Below are 22,232 nucleotides of genomic sequence, written 5' to 3' on the forward strand. Positions count from 1 at the left end.
ATGGACAAAAATACACAGATTTATTCAGAATGTTATACCGATGAAGATCACATAAAAATATTTGGAAAAATCAGAAGTATTGATTTCAATATGGGTCAGGATCCGTAATAGACCTTGAGATGAGGAACTCAGATGACGTAATTAAAAAAAAATATTAGTCCGCCATACAATTGTGGATGCTGTGATTTTAAAAATGGACATAAATGAACAATAAGAACTGTTTTATAGAGCTGATGTGATGAGAAAAGAAAGATGTAGATTTGACCTGAAATAAATTATTAGAAAGGACAATTTTTTTATTGAATTTTATGATCAGAATTTTGGGATTATTTCATGAGGAGAGTGACATTTTTCACCATCTTCCGGGGTCCAGCAATTTGCGAAAAAAGTAATCTCACTTGCCACCCCGAAAATTTAACCAGACATGTATAAATGTATGAGCTTCGATATGAGCCATCATACATGTTCAAGTAAACGATATGGACTGAGCAACGGAGGAAAACGTTACCATTACGGCCTATGGAGAATTAATTGTAAATGTATACCCAATTTAGAAGCTTAATTCCAGAAGTTTTCAGGCTGATTTATGGATGATTTCACCTTGTACACCACCAAAAATGATGGTTAGTAGTTTTTTATTTATACCTAGTTATTATAAATGGTTTAAGATAAATATTATTGATAAAGATCAGCAAAAACTCAATGAAATTTTCGCTTTTAAAATGCATTACTGGCACGGGGCTGAACACTTTTTTTAGGCACAATCATAACTTTGTTTACTTCCGAGATATCCGAAAGGAATTTGTTTACTATATTGAAAAAGGCAAGAAATAACTTTTAAATATTATTAAATTGTAAGTAAACATGACACAATATAGTCTTTGTTATGTAATTATCACTTCGGTCTACAGGAATACCTGATAATCATGGGAGATAACACACTTCATACGAGTAAAGTGAGATACATCATCGCATGTGCTTTTATCCAATGATTTGACCCCTGGTCAGTAGATATATGCAAAAAAACAGAAAACACATGTACATGTTTTAAGAAAATCATGAATTATTATTTTTAATGCACTTGAGCAAAACAAAAGATATTGTCATTTCTCAGTGAAAAAGGGGGAGGGTCAAACCTTTTTGAAAACAATATTTCTGCACCGATTCAACTATTAAGCTAGTTAGCTACTACCCATTGCTTCTAATATAAAAGGTTTAAATGAAGGTTACTAAGCCACAAGGGAGAAGCATTTGTCTTTCTTTGTAATTAAACTTTCAAGAAATAGATTTTTCTCTCTCAATAATACTTATGTATTTAAATCAAATGATAACACAGCCTGAGTAATTTTTTTTTGTCTTATTTCAGTTCCAGACATATCATTACTTTTTAACCTGAGATGGCAAACTAGAGGTTTTAAAAAGTCCTGAATAACTGGTAAGCATTTTGTTTTGTTAGGCAAGCTCTAAATTGTTTATTTATGGTATTTATGCAATTGAAATTACAGTGGGTATGTTAAAAATATGCAAATATGAAAACTGTTGCTATGGTCTTGATATTGAATGGAAAGGCTTAGTTACAGATCGTTTCGACTCAATATTTCGAGTTAAATCTTGCGGCAACTGTTTCTCACGTAACACTGCAAACTATATTTAGCACTATTTTGATCTGTCGTTATTTAATGACGCCATAATACATGTGATGTCACAATGTTTCCTTTAAAACCTCATGTGGATTTCTCACTGATAAAAGGTTTTCACTGAAATACATGTTAAAAACATTTTTTCTCAAATAGAATTATGTGAAAGGACAAGTTTTGAAAATTTGCACTATATTGCACTCTAATTATATGATAAGGATGACTTTCCCAGTAGTTTAGAGTGCTTTCCACAGTTTTAAATACCAGATTTCCACTAGTAAGAATAATTATTTTGGTGTTGGTTTTTTTATAAAATCTTCATTTTTGCATAATTTCTCTGCCAAAATGCACTTTAAGACACAAGAAAATTTTATAGAATGCTTTAACAGGGTCTGTGTATTGTAATTAAAGGTTATAATCAGAAGTTTTGTCCTTGTTTTGACTAGTGAATGTATTCTGGAAGAAATTAATTATACATACACATTGTATTCAAAATAAATGAATATAGCGACGAAAGTGTCATTGCCTTATAGTGCTAAAACAACTTTATTTTTTTTTCAGAAATGGACAAAAATACACAGATTTATTCAGAATGTTATACCGATGAAGATCACATAAAAATATTTGGAAAAATCAGAAGTATTGATTTCAATATGGGTCAGGATCCGTAATAGACCTTGAGATGAGGAACTCAGATGACGTAATTAAAAAAAAATATTAGTCCGCCATACAATTGTGGATGCTGTGATTTTAAAAATGGACATAAATGAACAATAAGAACTGTTTTATAGAGCTGATGTGATGAGAAAAGAAAGATGTAGATTTGACCTGAAATAAATTATTAGAAAGGACAATTTTTTTATTGAATTTTATGATCAGAATTTTGGGATTATTTCATGAGGAGAGTGACATTTTTCACCATCTTCCGGGGTCCAGCAATTTGCGAAAAAAGTAATCTCACTTGCCACCCCGAAAATTTAACCAGACATGTATAAATGTATGAGCTTCGATATGAGCCATCATACATGTTCAAGTAAACGATATGGACTGAGCAACGGAGGAAAACGTTACCATTACGGCCTATGGAGAATTAATTGTAAATGTATACCCAATTTAGAAGCTTAATTCCAGAAGTTTTCAGGCTGATTTATGGATGATTTCACCTTGTACACCACCAAAAATGATGGTTAGTAGTTTTTTATTTATACCTAGTTATTATAAATGGTTTAAGATAAATATTATTGATAAAGATCAGCAAAAACTCAATGAAATTTTCGCTTTTAAAATGCATTACTGGCACGGGGCTGAACACTTTTTTTAGGCACAATCATAACTTTGTTTACTTCCGAGATATCCGAAAGGAATTTGTTTACTATATTGAAAAAGGCAAGAAATAACTTTTAAATATTATTAAATTGTAAGTAAACATGACACAATATAGTCTTTGTTATGTAATTATCACTTCGGTCTACAGGAATACCTGATAATCATGGGAGATAACACACTTCATACGAGTAAAGTGAGATACATCATCGCATGTGCTTTTATCCAATGATTTGACCCCTGGTCAGTAGATATATGCAAAAAAACAGAAAACACATGTACATGTTTTAAGAAAATCATGAATTATTATTTTTAATGCACTTGAGCAAAACAAAAGATATTGTCATTTCTCAGTGAAAAAGGGGGAGGGTCAAACCTTTTTGAAAACAATATTTCTGCACCGATTCAACTATTAAGCTAGTTAGCTACTACCCATTGCTTCTAATATAAAAGGTTTAAATGAAGGTTACTAAGCCACAAGGGAGAAGCATTTGTCTTTCTTTGTAATTAAACTTTCAAGAAATAGATTTTTCTCTCTCAATAATACTTATGTATTTAAATCAAATGATAACACAGCCTGAGTAATTGTTTTTTGTCTTATTTCAGTTCCAGACATATCATTACTTTTTAACCTGAGATGGCAAACTAGAGGTTTTAAAAAGTCCTGAATAACTGGTAAGCATTTTGTTTTGTTAGGCAAGCTCTAAATTGTTTATTTATGGTATTTATGCAATTGAAATTACAGTGGGTATGTTAAAAATATGCAAATATGAAAACTGTTGCTATGGTCTTGATATTGAATGGAAAGGCTTAGTTACAGATCGTTTCGACTCAATATTTCGAGTTAAATCTTGCGGCAACTGTTTCTCACGTAACACTGCAAACTATATTTAGCACTATTTTGATCTGTCGTTATTTAATGACGCCATAATACATGTGATGTCACAATGTTTCCTTTAAAACCTCATGTGGATTTCTCACTGATAAAAGGTTTTCACTGAAATACATGTTAAAAACATTTTTTCTCAAATAGAATTATGTGAAAGGACAAGTTTTGAAAATTTGCACTATATTGCACTCTAATTATATGATAAGGATGACTTTCCCAGTAGTTTAGAGTGCTTTCCACAGTTTTAAATACCAGATTTCCACTAGTAAGAATAATTATTTTGGTGTTGGTTTTTTTATAAAATCTTCATTTTTGCATAATTTCTCTGCCAAAATGCACTTTAAGACACAAGAAAATTTTATAGAATGCTTTAACAGGGTCTGTGTATTGTAATTAAAGGTTATAATCAGAAGTTTTGTCCTTGTTTTGACTAGTGAATGTATTCTGGAAGAAATTAATTATACATACACATTGTATTCAAAATAAATGAATATAGCGACGAAAGTGTCATTGCCTTATAGTGCTAAAACAACTTTATTTTTTTTTCAGAAATGGACAAAAATACACAGATTTATTCAGAATGTTATACCGATGAAGATCACATAAAAATATTTGGAAAAATCAGAAGTATTGATTTCAATATGGGTCAGGATCCGTAATAGACCTTGAGATGAGGAACTCAGATGACGTAATTAAAAAAAAATATTAGTCCGCCATACAATTGTGGATGCTGTGATTTTAAAAATGGACATAAATGAACAATAAGAACTGTTTTATAGAGCTGATGTGATGAGAAAAGAAAGATGTAGATTTGACCTGAAATAAATTATTAGAAAGGACAATTTTTTTATTGAATTTTATGATCAGAATTTTGGGATTATTTCATGAGGAGAGTGACATTTTTCACCATCTTCCGGGGTCCAGCAATTTGCGAAAAAAGTAATCTCACTTGCCACCCCGAAAATTTAACCAGACATGTATAAATGTATGAGCTTCGATATGAGCCATCATACATGTTCAAGTAAACGATATGGACTGAGCAACGGAGGAAAACGTTACCATTACGGCCTATGGAGAATTAATTGTAAATGTATACCCAATTTAGAAGCTTAATTCCAGAAGTTTTCAGGCTGATTTATGGATGATTTCACCTTGTACACCACCAAAAATTATGGTTAGTAGTTTTTTATTTATACCTAGTTATTATAAATGGTTTAAGATAAATATTATTGATAAAGATCAGCAAAAACTCAATGAAATTTTCGCTTTTAAAATGCATTACTGGCACGGGGCTGAACACTTTTTTTAGGCACAATCATAACTTTGTTTACTTCCGAGATATCCGAAAGGAATTTGTTTACTATATTGAAAAAGGCAAGAAATAACTTTTAAATATTATTAAATTGTAAGTAAACATGACACAATATAGTCTTTGTTATGTAATTATCACTTCGGTCTACAGGAATACCTGATAATCATGGGAGATAACACACTTCATACGAGTAAAGTGAGATACATCATCGCATGTGCTTTTATCCAATGATTTGACCCCTGGTCAGTAGATATATGCAAAAAAACAGAAAACACATGTACATGTTTTAAGAAAATCATGAATTATTATTTTTAATGCACTTGAGCAAAACAAAAGATATTGTCATTTCTCAGTGAAAAAGGGGGAGGGTCAAACCTTTTTGAAAACAATATTTCTGCACCGATTCAACTATTAAGCTAGTTAGCTACTACCCATTGCTTCTAATATAAAAGGTTTAAATGAAGGTTACTAAGCCGCAAGGGAGAAGCATTTGTCTTTCTTTGTAATTAAACTTTCAAGAAATAGATTTTTCTCTCTCAATAATACTTATGTATTTAAATCAAATGATAACACAGCCTGAGTAATTTTTTTTTGTCTTATTTCAGTTCCAGACATATCATTACTTTTTAACCTGAGATGGCAAACTAGAGGTTTTAAAAAGTCCTGAATAACTGGTAAGCATTTTGTTTTGTTAGGCAAGCTCTAAATTGTTTATTTATGGTATTTATGCAATTGAAATTACAGTGGGTATGTTAAAAATATGCAAATATGAAAACTGTTGCTATGGTCTTGATATTGAATGGAAAGGCTTAGTTACAGATCGTTTCGACTCAATATTTCGAGTTAAATCTTGCGGCAACTGTTTCTCACGTAACACTGCAAACTATATTTAGCACTATTTTGATCTGTCGTTATTTAATGACGCCATAATACATGTGATGTCACAATGTTTCCTTTAAAACCTCATGTGGATTTCTCACTGATAAAAGGTTTTCACTGAAATACATGTTAAAAACATTTTTTCTCAAATAGAATTATGTGAAAGGACAAGTTTTGAAAATTTGCACTATATTGCACTCTAATTATATGATAAGGATGACTTTCCCAGTAGTTTAGAGTGCTTTCCACAGTTTTAAATACCAGATTTCCACTAGTAAGAATAATTATTTTGGTGTTGGTTTTTTTATAAAATCTTCATTTTTGCATAATTTCTCTGCCAAAATGCACTTTAAGACACAAGAAAATTTTATAGAATGCTTTAACAGGGTCTGTGTATTGTAATTAAAGGTTATAATCAGAAGTTTTGTCCTTGTTTTGACTAGTGAATGTATTCTGGAAGAAATTAATTATACATACACATTGTATTCAAAATAAATGAATATAGCGACGAAAGTGTCATTGCCTTATAGTGCTAAAACAACTTTATTTTTTTTTCAGAAATGGACAAAAATACACAGATTTATTCAGAATGTTATACCGATGAAGATCACATAAAAATATTTGGAAAAATCAGAAGTATTGATTTCAATATGGGTCAGGATCCGTAATAGACCTTGAGATGAGGAACTCAGATGACGTAATTAAAAAAAAATATTAGTCCGCCATACAATTGTGGATGCTGTGATTTTAAAAATGGACATAAATGAACAATAAGAACTGTTTTATAGAGCTGATGTGATGAGAAAAGAAAGATGTAGATTTGACCTGAAATAAATTATTAGAAAGGACAATTTTTTTATTGAATTTTATGATCAGAATTTTGGGATTATTTCATGAGGAGAGTGACATTTTTCACCATCTTCCGGGGTCCAGCAATTTGCGAAAAAAGTAATCTCACTTGCCACCCCGAAAATTTAACCAGACATGTATAAATGTATGAGCTTCGATATGAGCCATCATACATGTTCAAGTAAACGATATGGACTGAGCAACGGAGGAAAACGTTACCATTACGGCCTATGGAGAATTAATTGTAAATGTATACCCAATTTAGAAGCTTAATTCCAGAAGTTTTCAGGCTGATTTATGGATGATTTCACCTTGTACACCACCAAAAATGATGGTTAGTAGTTTTTTATTTATACCTAGTTATTATAAATGGTTTAAGATAAATATTATTGATAAAGATCAGCAAAACCTCAATGAAATTTTCGCTTTTAAAATGCATTACTGGCACGGGGCTGAACACTTTTTTTAGGCACAATCATAACTTTGTTTACTTCCGAGATATCCGAAAGGAATTTGTTTACTATATTGAAAAAGGCAAGAAATAACTTTTAAATATTATTAAATTGTAAGTAAACATGACACAATATAGTCTTTGTTATGTAATTATCACTTCGGTCTACAGGAATACCTGATAATCATGGGAGATAACACACTTCATACGAGTAAAGTGAGATACATCATCGCATGTGCTTTTATCCAATGATTTGACCCCTGGTCAGTAGATATATGCAAAAAAAACAGAAAACACATGTACATGTTTTAAGAAAATCATGAATTATTATTTTTAATGCACTTGAGCAAAACAAAAGATATTGTCATTTCTCAGTGAAAAAGGGGGAGGGTCAAACCTTTTTGAAAACAATATTTCTGCACCGATTCAACTATTAAGCTAGTTAGCTACTACCCATTGCTTCTAATATAAAAGGTTTAAATGAAGGTTACTAAGCCACAAGGGAGAAGCATTTGTCTTTCTTTGTAATTAAACTTTCAAGAAATAGATTTTTCTCTCTCAATAATACTTATGTATTTAAATCAAATGATAACACAGCCTGAGTAATTTTTTTTTGTCTTATTTCAGTTCCAGACATATCATTACTTTTTAACCTGAGATGGCAAACTAGAGGTTTTAAAAAGTCCTGAATAACTGGTAAGCATTTTGTTTTGTTAGGCAAGCTCTAAATTGTTTATTTATGGTATTTATGCAATTGAAATTACAGTGGGTATGTTAAAAATATGCAAATATGAAAACTGTTGCTATGGTCTTGATATTGAATGGAAAGGCTTAGTTACAGATCGTTTCGACTCAATATTTCGAGTTAAATCTTGCGGCAACTGTTTCTCACGTAACACTGCAAACTATATTTAGCACTATTTTGATCTGTCGTTATTTAATGACGCCATAATACATGTGATGTCACAATGTTTCCTTTAAAACCTCATGTGGATTTCTCACTGATAAAAGGTTTTCACTGAAATACATGTTAAAAACATTTTTTCTCAAATAGAATTATGTGAAAGGACAAGTTTTGAAAATTTGCACTATATTGCACTCTAATTATATGATAAGGATGACTTTCCCAGTAGTTTAGAGTGCTTTCCACAGTTTTAAATACCAGATTTCCACTAGTAAGAATAATTATTTTGGTGTTGGTTTTTTTATAAAATCTTCATTTTTGCATAATTTCTCTGCCAAAATGCACTTTAAGACACAAGAAAATTTTATAGAATGCTTTAACAGGGTCTGTGTATTGTAATTAAAGGTTATAATCAGAAGTTTTGTCCTTGTTTTGACTAGTGAATGTATTCTGGAAGAAATTAATTATACATACACATTGTATTCAAAATAAATGAATATAGCGACGAAAGTGTCATTGCCTTATAGTGCTAAAACAACTTTATTTTTTTTTCAGAAATGGACAAAAATACACAGATTTATTCAGAATGTTATACCGATGAAGATCACATAAAAATATTTGGAAAAATCAGAAGTATTGATTTCAATATGGGTCAGGATCCGTAATAGACCTTGAGATGAGGAACTCAGATGACGTAATTAAAAAAAAATATTAGTCCGCCATACAATTGTGGATGCTGTGATTTTAAAAATGGACATAAATGAACAATAAGAACTGTTTTATAGAGCTGATGTGATGAGAAAAGAAAGATGTAGATTTGACCTGAAATAAATTATTAGAAAGGACAATTTTTTTATTGAATTTTATGATCAGAATTTTGGGATTATTTCATGAGGAGAGTGACATTTTTCACCATCTTCCGGGGTCCAGCAATTTGCGAAAAAAGTAATCTCACTTGCCACCCCGAAAATTTAACCAGACATGTATAAATGTATGAGCTTCGATATGAGCCATCATACATGTTCAAGTAAACGATATGGACTGAGCAACGGAGGAAAACGTTACCATTACGGCCTATGGAGAATTAATTGTAAATGTATACCCAATTTAGAAGCTTAATTCCAGAAGTTTTCAGGCTGATTTATGGATGATTTCACCTTGTACACCACCAAAAATGATGGTTAGTAGTTTTTTATTTATACCTAGTTATTATAAATGGTTTAAGATAAATATTATTGATAAAGATCAGCAAAACCTCAATGAAATTTTCGCTTTTAAAATGCATTACTGGCACGGGGCTGAACACTTTTTTTAGGCACAATCATAACTTTGTTTACTTCCGAGATATCCGAAAGGAATTTGTTTACTATATTGAAAAAGGCAAGAAATAACTTTTAAATATTATTAAATTGTAAGTAAACATGACACAATATAGTCTTTGTTATGTAATTATCACTTCGGTCTACAGGAATACCTGATAATCATGGGAGATAACACACTTCATACGAGTAAAGTGAGATACATCATCGCATGTGCTTTTATCCAATGATTTGACCCCTGGTCAGTAGATATATGCAAAAAAAACAGAAAACACATGTACATGTTTTAAGAAAATCATGAATTATTATTTTTAATGCACTTGAGCAAAACAAAAGATATTGTCATTTCTCAGTGAAAAAGGGGGAGGGTCAAACCTTTTTGAAAACAATATTTCTGCACCGATTCAACTATTAAGCTAGTTAGCTACTACCCATTGCTTCTAATATAAAAGGTTTAAATGAAGGTTACTAAGCCACAAGGGAGAAGCATTTGTCTTTCTTTGTAATTAAACTTTCAAGAAATAGATTTTTCTCTCTCAATAATACTTATGTATTTAAATCAAATGATAACACAGCCTGAGTAATTTTTTTTTGTCTTATTTCAGTTCCAGACATATCATTACTTTTTAACCTGAGATGGCAAACTAGAGGTTTTAAAAAGTCCTGAATAACTGGTAAGCATTTTGTTTTGTTAGGCAAGCTCTAAATTGTTTATTTATGGTATTTATGCAATTGAAATTACAGTGGGTATGTTAAAAATATGCAAATATGAAAACTGTTGCTATGGTCTTGATATTGAATGGAAAGGCTTAGTTACAGATCGTTTCGACTCAATATTTCGAGTTAAATCTTGCGGCAACTGTTTCTCACGTAACACTGCAAACTATATTTAGCACTATTTTGATCTGTCGTTATTTAATGACGCCATAATACATGTGATGTCACAATGTTTCCTTTAAAACCTCATGTGGATTTCTCACTGATAAAAGGTTTTCACTGAAATACATGTTAAAAACATTTTTTCTCAAATAGAATTATGTGAAAGGACAAGTTTTGAAAATTTGCACTATTGTAACACTGCCTCTCGGGTGCTAGAGTCGGACACCAGAGAACACAATGAACATAAAGTAAAGGGATCTTTTTATTGTGTGTATGTATATTAGGATAAAATATTAGGGTCGACGTCTAGTTGGTTTACCGTCGACCAAAACACTCTACCGATATGGATTTTATATTTGTTTTGTTATTACTGTATATTTACTAAATATTCGTGGAATAAAATACATGAAATAGAACAGTTTAGATGCTTTATTATTATTTATAAAAATGCTGGACTGGTAGTGGTACAGCTCTGTTCCTGGCCTAGTCCGGTTCCTAGTATGGTTGGTCTTATCTATAACTAACCTAAACAGAGACTTTACTCTGTCACTATCTAAATATTATTAAACTACCAATGTGTAGCGCTAAACTCGATCACATTAAAGTAAATCAACCAGATTCACTAACCCACAGTTTATAATAAGTCTCAATTCCTTAAGACATAAGAAATACATTCAACAATCAACAATTCTTTATAGGTAATCACAAAATCGTTCCTACCATAAAGCTTCCGTAATAAATATTAAATACTTGACTTTCTTAAAGTTTGTCACCTAGGAATTTCACCTAACAAAACAAGTTGCACAAAACTATATATGTATTTGCACCAAGCAATATTTACACCAAGGATTTTCACCTAAAACATTATTTGCTCCAAGCAATATATTTACACCCAGGAATTACACCTAAACCATCAATTGCACCAATAAATATTCGCACCAAGGATTTGCTCCCATTTGGCACCTAAAGTTTGCACCAAGGATTTGCTCCCGATTTGGCACCTAAAGTTTGCACCAATAAATATTTGCACCAAGGATTTGCTCCCATTTGGCACCTAAAGTTTGCACCAAGGATTTGCTCCCGATTTGGCACCTAAAGTTTGCACCAATAAATATTTGCACCAAGGATTTGCTCCCGATTTGGCACCTAAAGTTTGCACCAATAAATATTTGCACCAAGGATTTGCTCCCGATTTGGCACCTAAAGTTTGCACCAATAAATATTTGCACCAAGGATTTGCTCCCGATTTGGCACCTAAAGTTTGCACCAATAAATATTTGCACCAAGGATTTGCTCCCGATTTGGCACCTAAAGTTTGCACCAATAAATATTTGCACCAAGGATTTGCTCCCGAATTGGCACCTAAAGTTTGCACCAATAAATATTTGCACCAAGGATTTGCTCCCGATTTGGCACCTAAAGTTTGCACCAATAAATATTTGCACCAAGGATTTGCTCCCGATTTGGCACCTAAAGTTTGCACCAATAAATATTTGCACCAAGGATTTGCTCCCGATTTGGCACCTAAAGTTTGCACCAATAAATATTTGCACCAAGGATTTGCTCCCGATTTGGCACCTAAAGTTTGCACCAATAAATATTTGCACCAAGGATTTGCTCCCGATTTGGCACCTAAAGTTTGCACCAATAAATATTTGCACCAAGGATTTGCTCCCGATTTGGCACCTAAAGTTTGCACCAATAAATATTTGCACCAAGGATTTGCTCCCGATTTGGCACCTAAAGTTTGCACCAATAAATATTTGCACCAAGGATTTGCTCCCGATTTGGCACCTAAAGTTTGCACCAATAAATATTTGCACCAAGGATTTGCTCCCGATTTGGCACCTAAAGTTTGCACCAATAAATATTTGCACCAAGGATTTGCTCCCGATTTGGCACCTAAAGTTTGCACCAATAAATGACAATAAGTCTATAATGGGTGCAATTTAGTATTTACTAACTTTTCCTAAATCTACTGTGTTTTCGGACATTCTTTTCTATCTTTTGAATTTGCCACTCTACTTAACAATCTATCTAGTGACTGCCTCCCTTTGTTATTGATTTTAGTTTTATACCAATATCAGCCAATCACTAACGTTCTTACTAACGAACGACCAATCAGCAGCCATGTTTCTGATTAGGGAAATTCCCTTCAGAACAACTGAGAATGTAAACACACGATGTTTTCACAGAATAAAGATGTTTTCCAGCGGAATAATAACTAGAACCAACATGTTTTATACTCTTGGTGATATCTACACCTATTGGATAACATAATACTTGAACCACAAAGGTTATTATTCTAAATTAACAACCAAAATATCGATATCAACACTACGGTGACCAATTGGCAAGTTGTCACCGCAAGTAAATCCTTATCCTTACAAAATAAAGGACTTAATATTATTATACTTATCAATGCTATAATTGTCCAACAAACTGTTTATCCCCCCAGAATTATATAAAAGACCGATTTCAAGCTCTTGTGGGAAGTACAGATAAACTTCCGTTCTGCCCCGGCTACCAAAACAACGTTGTACGAACTAGACACAATATTTTTACCACCCAAAACAATCAATTATTGTACAATCCTCAAGTCATATGAACTAAAATACATGTTATTAAATCTCACTAGCAATTATTCCACCTTATTAGGTTTAAGAACAATACACACAAAATATGTGGGTAAAAAGGGGGAGGCCAGCATTACATTGCCCCCATCTTTCAGGATTTGGTCCCCAAATAGGACTGACTGATGAGATTCACATTGATACTGATCATTCTATTATTTAGGAATAATTTAACAACTGTTATTCCATCCTTATCATTTTGTTTTTCTTTTGGACCAAAACCTGTGTTAACAGTACTCCATTTCTTTGATTTTTTAATTAGCAAAGAACAAATATTTTTCTCTATTAACATTTTACTTTAAACAATCCAAATTAGTTAAATTTAACAATTTCCATACTAAGGAACTCTCTCCTTCTATATAATCACTATTGTAGTCACCAACACATTTAGCTTCTGCAATCTGTACTCATAACATTCTTAACAGGTAGTAAACCGACAAGCACAAAGGTCATTTAACCTTTCCTCTACAATAGCTTTTAGTCCAAACAGTTTATAAAACTTAGCTTCTTGTGCAAGCTCATTGAGATAGTGGTGTTCTCTTGGGAGGTATCTTTTCTCTACGATACAATTGTTCCTTAGATAGTTGAGGATGATCTTGAAATGGGCTGGATCCCTGTCAAAACTATAGACATTTTTGCAAGGGCGAAAAGCACTATTGGGATTAAGCATAAGAGCGAATATTGATGATGGATCAGCTCTCATAGTTGGCTTGCTGGTTTCAAATTTAGTGCCTCCTACATTTAAAATGAGCATGTTCTCTTGGCATTCTTGTAATTCTTGGAGGTAGGCGTCGATTGCCTCAGTGTTTGGTGTCAAAACGACGCTCCTCACTGAACTATCTTCTGTCGTTTCAACTGCTGGTTCCCTTTCTGTTTTTGATTTTACTAGTGACGATGAGGATGAGGATGAGGAACTAGATGAGGATGATGATGAACTAGAACTAGAGTTCTTCACTGATGCCTTCCCTTCTGATTTTTCTAATGTCTTCACCTCCTTCTCTGTGACGGTCAACTCAATCTCTGGAGTGTTTGCATCTCCAGTCTCCATACTAACACTAAGGTCTTCTCCGATCTCACTGGAGAGATCCTTAAGGACAGATTTTATCTTTTCCAACTTTTCCTCCCTAGTCTCAATTTTCTTTACTTTCTTTGTTTTAGGTTGCAGGTTCTCTTTGTCTTCACCTTTCCTCTTTTTGTCTAACACATCTCGGGCATCCTCTTTCTTTGACACGTTTGTCCTCACTGAACATTTTTCTGATGGAGCATAGCTCCTCTCTGAAGGGGCAAAGCTTCTTTCAGAAGCAGCGTAGTTCCTTCTTTTTGGAATCTGTAGCTCTTCTCCCTCCTCATTAACTAATTTCATTTTAGTGGCTAACTCTTCTCTCTTAAACTTTTCCAACGCTACTTCTGCTTCTCTCCCCCGTTGACCTGTTTTATTGTCGAAACATATCATTTCTCTCTCCGACACCTGGCAACCATGAGTGAGAGTCCTCCTGGGAAACAGCTTTTTACACTCCGGGCACTTCCACCCGAAGTCACTGTGCCTTTCCAGTATATGGCGCTCTGCACTCCATCTTTTATCAAATGTCAGGTCATCACAGATGATGCACATCCATTTATTCTACAAGAGAAATATATAATTCGTTATTCTCTTAATATTTTTAGGGTTTGTTATGTTATATTACCTATCAATATAACGTACAATAATTTTAAAACAAATTGGATAACACTGGCTAATAATCAACTCTGATTATCAGTCATACTTGACAAGAAAACTAAAATGTCTTGTCACATCATAACTAATACATTTTTATATATTTACTTTATTACAAACTATAACTATTTTTAACTACACAATATGTACATATATATATACAAATATCAACTAAGCAGTCATCTTTAATCAGAAGACTGTTGAAACCATGTGGGACTGTTCTCTCCAACATATCGTTTGAGCTTGTCATGGTGAACAACCTTAGGTTTACTTTTTGGGGTCATCTTTATTCGATATAGTACGTCGTTTAGACGACTGATGACCACATAGGGTCCATGCCAGGGTCGCTGAAATTTAGGATTTCTTCCGACTTTCCTCTGGTATTGGTAGTACCAGACGTGATCACCCACGTTATACTTAGTATGGTGAATCTTATGGTCATATGTTTTTTTCATTGAATTCGAAGATAGATTCATCTTTCTACGGGCCAATTCATGAACCCTGCCTATAGCTTGTTCTAGCTTGTCCAGATAGTCATCTGGTTGAGGGTTAGAGCCATCTGACTCTTTGAAAGGTCTACCCATGACAAGATCTACAGGGAGATTAATTTCCCTTCCGAACATCATTTGACAAGGAGTAACTCCTGTCGTCTCATGCTCGGACGAACGATAGGCCATCATAACGAGTGGAATATACTGGTCCCAGTCTCTCTGATGTTCGGAGACAAAAGACGCCAACATATTAACCACTGTTCTCATATAGCGCTCTGCCATACCATCGGACTGAGGTCTCATGACTGTTGTTCGAGTCTTATCGATGTCAAGCACTTTACATAATTCTTGAAACACTCGAGCTTCAAAATTTGCTCCCTGGTCAGTGTGTAATTGCATAGGGACACCAAAGATGGTGACAAAGTTTTCAATGAAAGCTCTGGCAACTGTTTGTGCCTCTTGATTCACGATCGGAATCGCATGGACAAACTTAGTGAAATAATCACCGATCACCAGTACATGTTTGTTTCCATATTCGGAAGTTGGAAGTGGACCCATTATGTCCATGGCCACTCTTTCGAGGGGGGCACCGACATTGTACTGGCGCATCGGAGCTTTCGCCTTACAAACCGGCGATTTCCTACTGGCACATACATCACATTTGTGACACCAGCGTTCAACAAATTTTCTTACCCCAAACCAGAAATACCTCTGTCTTACTTTGCTCAGGGTTTTCTTTACCCCTAGATGTCCACCACCCATTGCACTGTCATGCAAATGTTTGAGAACAAGATCTTTAAAAATCTCTGGTAATACTATTAGCCAAGAAATAGTGCTGCCATCGTCACTCTCCCATTTTCTATATAACACCCCATCTTTTATATCAAAAGATTCAAGTCGAGTCCAATAGAACTTTACCCCTGGACCATATTTGGAGATTTCGGACCACTCTGGCTTAGTGGAATTAACCAACCACTGCCGAACTATTCCTAATATGTTATCTTGCTCTTGCTCTTTTTGAAGGTCAAGACTTTTGTCAAAATCGCCAGACTCCTTGGAAGAAATAAGCCCATTGGGGAGAATTTCTGGTGTTGTTTTTTTCATACTTCTTGTTTGAACCGCTCTCACATCAAAGTCCATTTGACCTTTAGTACTCGAGTCAGACCAACAAACATCGGTTAATGTTTCTCCGGTTGGCATAAGCATCTGGTACGTCATTGGACCTTGACATGAGGGGTTTATTTGATTACTGTCCAGTTTTTCACCCATGCATTCCTTATTTGAAATTGCTTCCATAGGTGTACCTGGGTTTGGACAAACTAAGGTTTTACCATACACGCATTTATCATTTGTAAATGCCTCGTTGTGTATAGTATTAACGTCTTCCAAACCCGGGTTTACCTGTGCCTTGACTTGATCATTCTTCAATTGCTCGGTAGCAACTCCTGCTTCTGCGTCATGAGCTAAAACTCCGACAACAGATGCACTCGCTTGAGTTTCTTTCTTTGAGCAATGCGAACAATTTTCCGGGCAAGGTCGTCGACTCAGAGCATCGGCATTACAATGAATGCGCCCTGGACGATGTATTATTGTGAACTGATAACCACCAAGAACTTCTAACCAACGGGCAAGTTGACCCTCTGGGTTTTTAAAATTCATAAGCCACCTGAGGGACCCATGGTCACTTCTTACAATAAATTGGGCCCATAAAGATAATGGTGGAAATTCTTTACGGCTAGGACAATAGCAAGAAGTTCTTTCCGGGTTACACAATAATTTTTCTCACATTTTGAAAAGGTTTTGCTATAATATGCAATCGGTTTTTCAATACCATCTTGCATTTGAGCCAACACAGCTCCCATCCCATAGAAACTTGCGTCACAGTCAAGGGTGAATTCTCCCTTATCTAATGGATAACCAAGCACTGGGGCAGTTATCAATAATTCTTTCAACTTAGTGAAGGCCTCTTGGCAATCAACGGACCAATTAAATTTGCTACCTTTCTCCGTTAATTTATGAAGAGGTTTTGCAACTATGGCAAAATCTTTGACAAAACGTCTATAATAGGAACAAAATCCGATAAAACTTCTGGTGTCTTTAACGTTTTTCGGGACAGGCCAATCACGCACAGCGCTGATTTTTGCCTCGTCCGTACGTATACCATCTTGAGTTACCCTATGACCTAAAAACGTAACTTCGCTGCGTGTAAGTACACATTTGCCTGGATGTAATTTTAAATTTAATTGCCTCAAGCGATCACAAACTTCTCTTAGATTTCTAAGATGTTCCTCAAAATCTTTAGAATAGACAATTATGTCGTCAAGATAGACTAAACAAATTTTCCATGTCAGGCCTGAAAATATTCTTTCTACTAATCGTTCAAAGGTGGCAGGTGCTCCACTTAATCCAAAGCATAACACCTTGAACTGCCACAGACCACTCCCTGGAATAGCAAAAGCAGTCTTTTCGCGATCGCTTTCCTCCAGGTCACATTGCCAATAACCTGACCTCATATCAAGAGTCGAAAACCATTTATTTCCACTCAAAGCATCAAGAGTATCATCTATTCTCGGTAAGGGCTGACAATCATTTAGGGTAATAGAGTTAAGTTTTCTAAAATCACAACAAAATCGTATACTCTCATCAGTTTTCTTTACCATTACTACTGGGGAACACCAAGCACTGCTTGATGGTTCAATTATACCCCGGGAAGCCATAGTTTCTATCTCTTTTTCGGCCGCTTCCCGCTTTGCTAAGGGTAACCTATAAGGCCTTTGCTTTATAGGGGGTGCGTTCCCAGTATTTATCTTATGCTTAATCAGTTCTGTATGCCCTATATCAGAGGATGATGTAGAAAATACATCAGCATAAGAACATAAAAAATCCTTCAACTGATTTTTATTCTCCTTGCAGAGTCCATCTGATCCCTTTTCAAACACTTCAATCAAATGCTCTGGCATTTCTTTTTCAGTTGCAACTTTAATGCAGTTCACTGACTCTTTAGGTTTATCAACAGAAACTACTTGTTGCACATCAACTGGTTCAAACAAACCAGCAACAGTGTTCTTGTGAACTTTTATAGGGTCTTCACTAAAATTTATAACTCTTAACGGGATTGTGTTCGAGTTTTGTTGGATTACAGACCTAGCTAACAAAAGCCCTGTTTTCTCAATAAACTCTTTATTTGTCTCCACAATTCCAATTGAATTGTATTTTATCCGCCCGAAGGCATGTCCTTTTATTATCATTTCGCTGTGAGGTGGAACCTCAACTGTCTCGGCTATAGAAACTTTACAACATGAAACTTCGCCTTGATTTGTAAAATAAGGAATGAAATCATTTCCTATTCGTAAACTGCCTTTAGTAAATAGTATATCAATGTGAAATCTACTCATGAAATCTGTGCCTATAATAGCAGCGTCTTTAATTTCTGCTAATAGAAACTCATGTTTACACACATGGTTTCCTAATTTTATTTCTAAATCTACTTTCCCACTGAATTCAGAAGCAGCACCTGTCGCTGTAAGAAGATTCATGCGAACAGGTATAACTTGGGGTCTTAATTCTAAAGGAATACTATCAAAAATATCTTTTCTTAAAATAGATACACTTGCTCCAGAATCTATGAGAAAAGGTATAGATAATGAATTAATTGTACCCAAAACAAAACAACCATTTTGTTGCCCCCAAGTTACATTTGAAATTATGGTATTAGGCCTTCTTACCGCTGTCGGGGGTTGGCCTGCGCTCCCGACACTTGCTCGTTTTCCGATCTCTGATTACCCCTTCTATTGTGATCAAAATTTCCATTCTGATTTCCAGACCTTTGAAAATTTCTATTGTTTTGATTTCTACCGAAACCATTATTATTTTGATTTCTTTGAACATTTCCACCCCTATTCTGCTGACTATTGTTATTTCTGTTAATAGAGTTAACTTCATTTTGCAAGGTTTTCATGCCATCTTTTAACTCTCTGAGATCCGATTTTAAAGTGTCATCACTAGATTCGACCACAGCCGTTCTTATGGATCTCCCCTTTTGTTTATCTGCCAGTCTTAGAGCTTCTAGACGGACAGAAATATTTTCTGCCTCACCTATTGTCTTTGGCCCTACTTCTCTCAGTCGGAGGCGTATATCAGCCTCAGGAATGGCATCTATAAAATAGTCAAGGGCCAACGTGTCCCTGACCAAAGATGAAGTACCCGGATAAGCCTTACGGGTAAGTTTCTTAATAGCTTGGGCAAGCTCTGGTAGTGATTCCTGTCTGAATCTTACTCTTGTTTGTAACTCTGCCCTAAATACCTCTGATCTATTAATTGAGCCAAATCTACTTTTCAGTGCGGTGACTAAACAATCAAAATCATGTCTTTCCCCATTTGAAATTTCATTAAGTATTGCCCTGGCGTTCCCTGATAAACTGCTTGCCAAAAGCAGTGCTTTTGTTTTTGAGTCCCAAACATTAAGTTCGGCCAACAAATCAAATTGAGTCAAATACTCTTCCAAATCATCAGAGCCGTCATAGATTTGTGGCTTAATTTTACAAGAAATTTCAGATTTTGACCGTCGGACCTCAGAAAAATGACTATTATTCTGATCATCCTTATCATGTCTAACATCGGGTCCCATATTATTATCTAGGGAACTTTCATTGCCCCGTCCTAAAATTGGGGTAGACCTAGTGTCAACAGTGTGCTTTTCAAACTTTTCAAACATCTTACTCATATCACTTGAAAAGTCAGAAAAACATCTGTCCATCCGAAGCCTAATTTCTGCCCTAGCTTCGGCCATCATTCTCTCTGTCCTTCTAAAAATTTCAGTACCTTGAGCGTCTATTTCATTTTCATGAATAGTTGCTTCAGCATCACCATGTGTCTCATTCAAGTGTGGGCCAAACGTAACTACGTTTGAATCGTCCATTATTTTCTATCTATGATCTTATATATTCAACTTAATCTGACTCTATAAATTTATCCCACCGCTGCCACCAATTGTAACACTGCCTCTCGGGTGCTAGAGTCGGACACCAGAGAACACAATGAACATAAAGTAAAGGGATCTTTTTATTGTGTGTATGTATATTAGGATAAAATATTAGGGTCGACGTCTAGTTGGTTTACCGTCGACCAAAACACTCTACCGATATGGATTTTATATTTGTTTTGTTATTACTGTATATTTACTAAATATTCGTGGAATAAAATACATGAAATAGAACAGTTTAGATGCTTTATTATTATTTATAAAAATGCTGGACTGGTAGTGGTACAGCTCTGTTCCTGGCCTAGTCCGGTTCCTAGTATGGTTGGTCTTATCTATAACTAACCTAAACAGAGACTTTACTCTGTCACTATCTAAATATTATTAAACTACCAATGTGTAGCGCTAAACTCGATCACATTAAAGTAAATCAACCAGATTCACTAACCCACAGTTTATAATAAGTCTCAATTCCTTAAGACATAAGAAATACATTCAACAATCAACAATTCTTTATAGGTAATCACAAAATCGTTCCTACCATAAAGCTTCCGTAATAAATATTAAATACTTGACTTTCTTAAAGTTTGTCACCTAGGAATTTCACCTAACAAAACAAGTTGCACAAAACTATATATGTATTTGCACCAAGCAATATTTACACCAAGGATTTTCACCTAAAACATTATTTGCTCCAAGCAATATATTTACACCCAGGAATTACACCTAAACCATCAATTGCACCAATAAATATTCGCACCAAGGATTTGCTCCCATTTGGCACCTAAAGTTTGCACCAAGGATTTGCTCCCGATTTGGCACCTAAAGTTTGCACCAATAAATATTTGCACCAAGGATTTGCTCCCATTTGGCACCTAAAGTTTGCACCAAGGATTTGCTCCCGATTTGGCACCTAAAGTTTGCACCAATAAATATTTGCACCAAGGATTTGCTCCCGATTTGGCACCTAAAGTTTGCACCAATAAATATTTGCACCAAGGATTTGCTCCCGATTTGGCACCTAAAGTTTGCACCAATAAATATTTGCACCAAGGATTTGCTCCCGATTTGGCACCTAAAGTTTGCACCAATAAATATTTGCACCAAGGATTTGCTCCCGATTTGGCACCTAAAGTTTGCACCAATAAATATTTGCACCAAGGATTTGCTCCCGATTTGGCACCTAAAGTTTACACCAATAAATATTTGCACCAAGGATTTGCTCCCGATTTGGCACCTAAAGTTTGCACCAATAAATATTTGCACCAAGGATTTGCTCCCGATTTGGCACCTAAAGTTTGCACCAATAAATATTTGCACCAAGGATTTGCTCCCGATTTGGCACCTAAAGTTTGCACCAATAAATATTTGCACCAAGGATTTGCTCCCGATTTGGCACCTAAAGTTTGCACCAATAAATATTTGCACCAAGGATTTGCTCCCGATTTGGCACCTAAAGTTTGCACCAATAAATATTTGCACCAAGGATTTGCTCCCGATTTGGCACCTAAAGTTTGCACCAATAAATATTTGCACCAAGGATTTGCTCCCGATTTGGCACCTAAAGTTTGCACCAATAAATATTTGCACCAAGGATTTGCTCCCGATTTGGCACCTAAAGTTTGCACCAATAAATGACAATAAGTCTATAATGGGTGCAATTTAGTATTTACTAACTTTTCCTAAATCTACTGTGTTTTCGGACATTCTTTTCTATCTTTTGAATTTGCCACTCTACTTAACAATCTATCTAGTGACTGCCTCCCTTTGTTATTGATTTTAGTTTTATACCAATATCAGCCAATCACTAACGTTCTTACTAACGAACGACCAATCAGCAGCCATGTTTCTGATTAGGGAAATTCCCTTCAGAACAACTGAGAATGTAAACACACGATGTTTTCACAGAATAAAGATGTTTTCCAGCGGAATAATAACTAGAACCAACATGTTTTATACTCTTGGTGATATCTA

General features: G+C 34.7%; 1 protein-coding gene and 2 long non-coding RNA genes across 3 annotated transcripts; 2 read left to right on the top strand and 1 right to left on the bottom strand.

Moving 5' to 3' along the window:
- On the top strand, positions 1-5,009 carry LOC139483188 (uncharacterized). Its single transcript, XR_011655008.1, has 5 exons — positions 1-623; positions 1,367-1,435; positions 2,199-2,823; positions 3,567-3,635; positions 4,399-5,009. It is a non-coding gene; the product is annotated as an uncharacterized lncRNA (long non-coding RNA).
- A 33-nt stretch (positions 5,010-5,042) lies between these two features.
- LOC139483193 (uncharacterized) lies at positions 5,043-10,237 on the top strand. Its single transcript, XR_011655009.1, has 5 exons — positions 5,043-5,835; positions 6,599-7,223; positions 7,968-8,036; positions 8,800-9,424; positions 10,169-10,237. It is a non-coding gene; the product is annotated as an uncharacterized lncRNA (long non-coding RNA).
- A 3,256-nt stretch (positions 10,238-13,493) lies between these two features.
- On the bottom strand, positions 13,494-14,687 carry LOC139517139 (general transcriptional corepressor trfA-like). Its single transcript, XM_071307881.1, has one exon. The coding sequence runs from the start codon at positions 14,685-14,687 to the stop codon at positions 13,494-13,496; it is 1,194 nt and encodes a 397-aa protein (XP_071163982.1).
- Positions 14,688-22,232: the final 7,545 nt, after the last annotated feature.

This window comes from Mytilus edulis, chromosome 1 (genome assembly GCF_963676685.1).
Source record: "Mytilus edulis chromosome 1, xbMytEdul2.2, whole genome shotgun sequence".
NCBI lineage: Eukaryota > Metazoa > Mollusca > Bivalvia > Mytilida > Mytilidae > Mytilus > Mytilus edulis.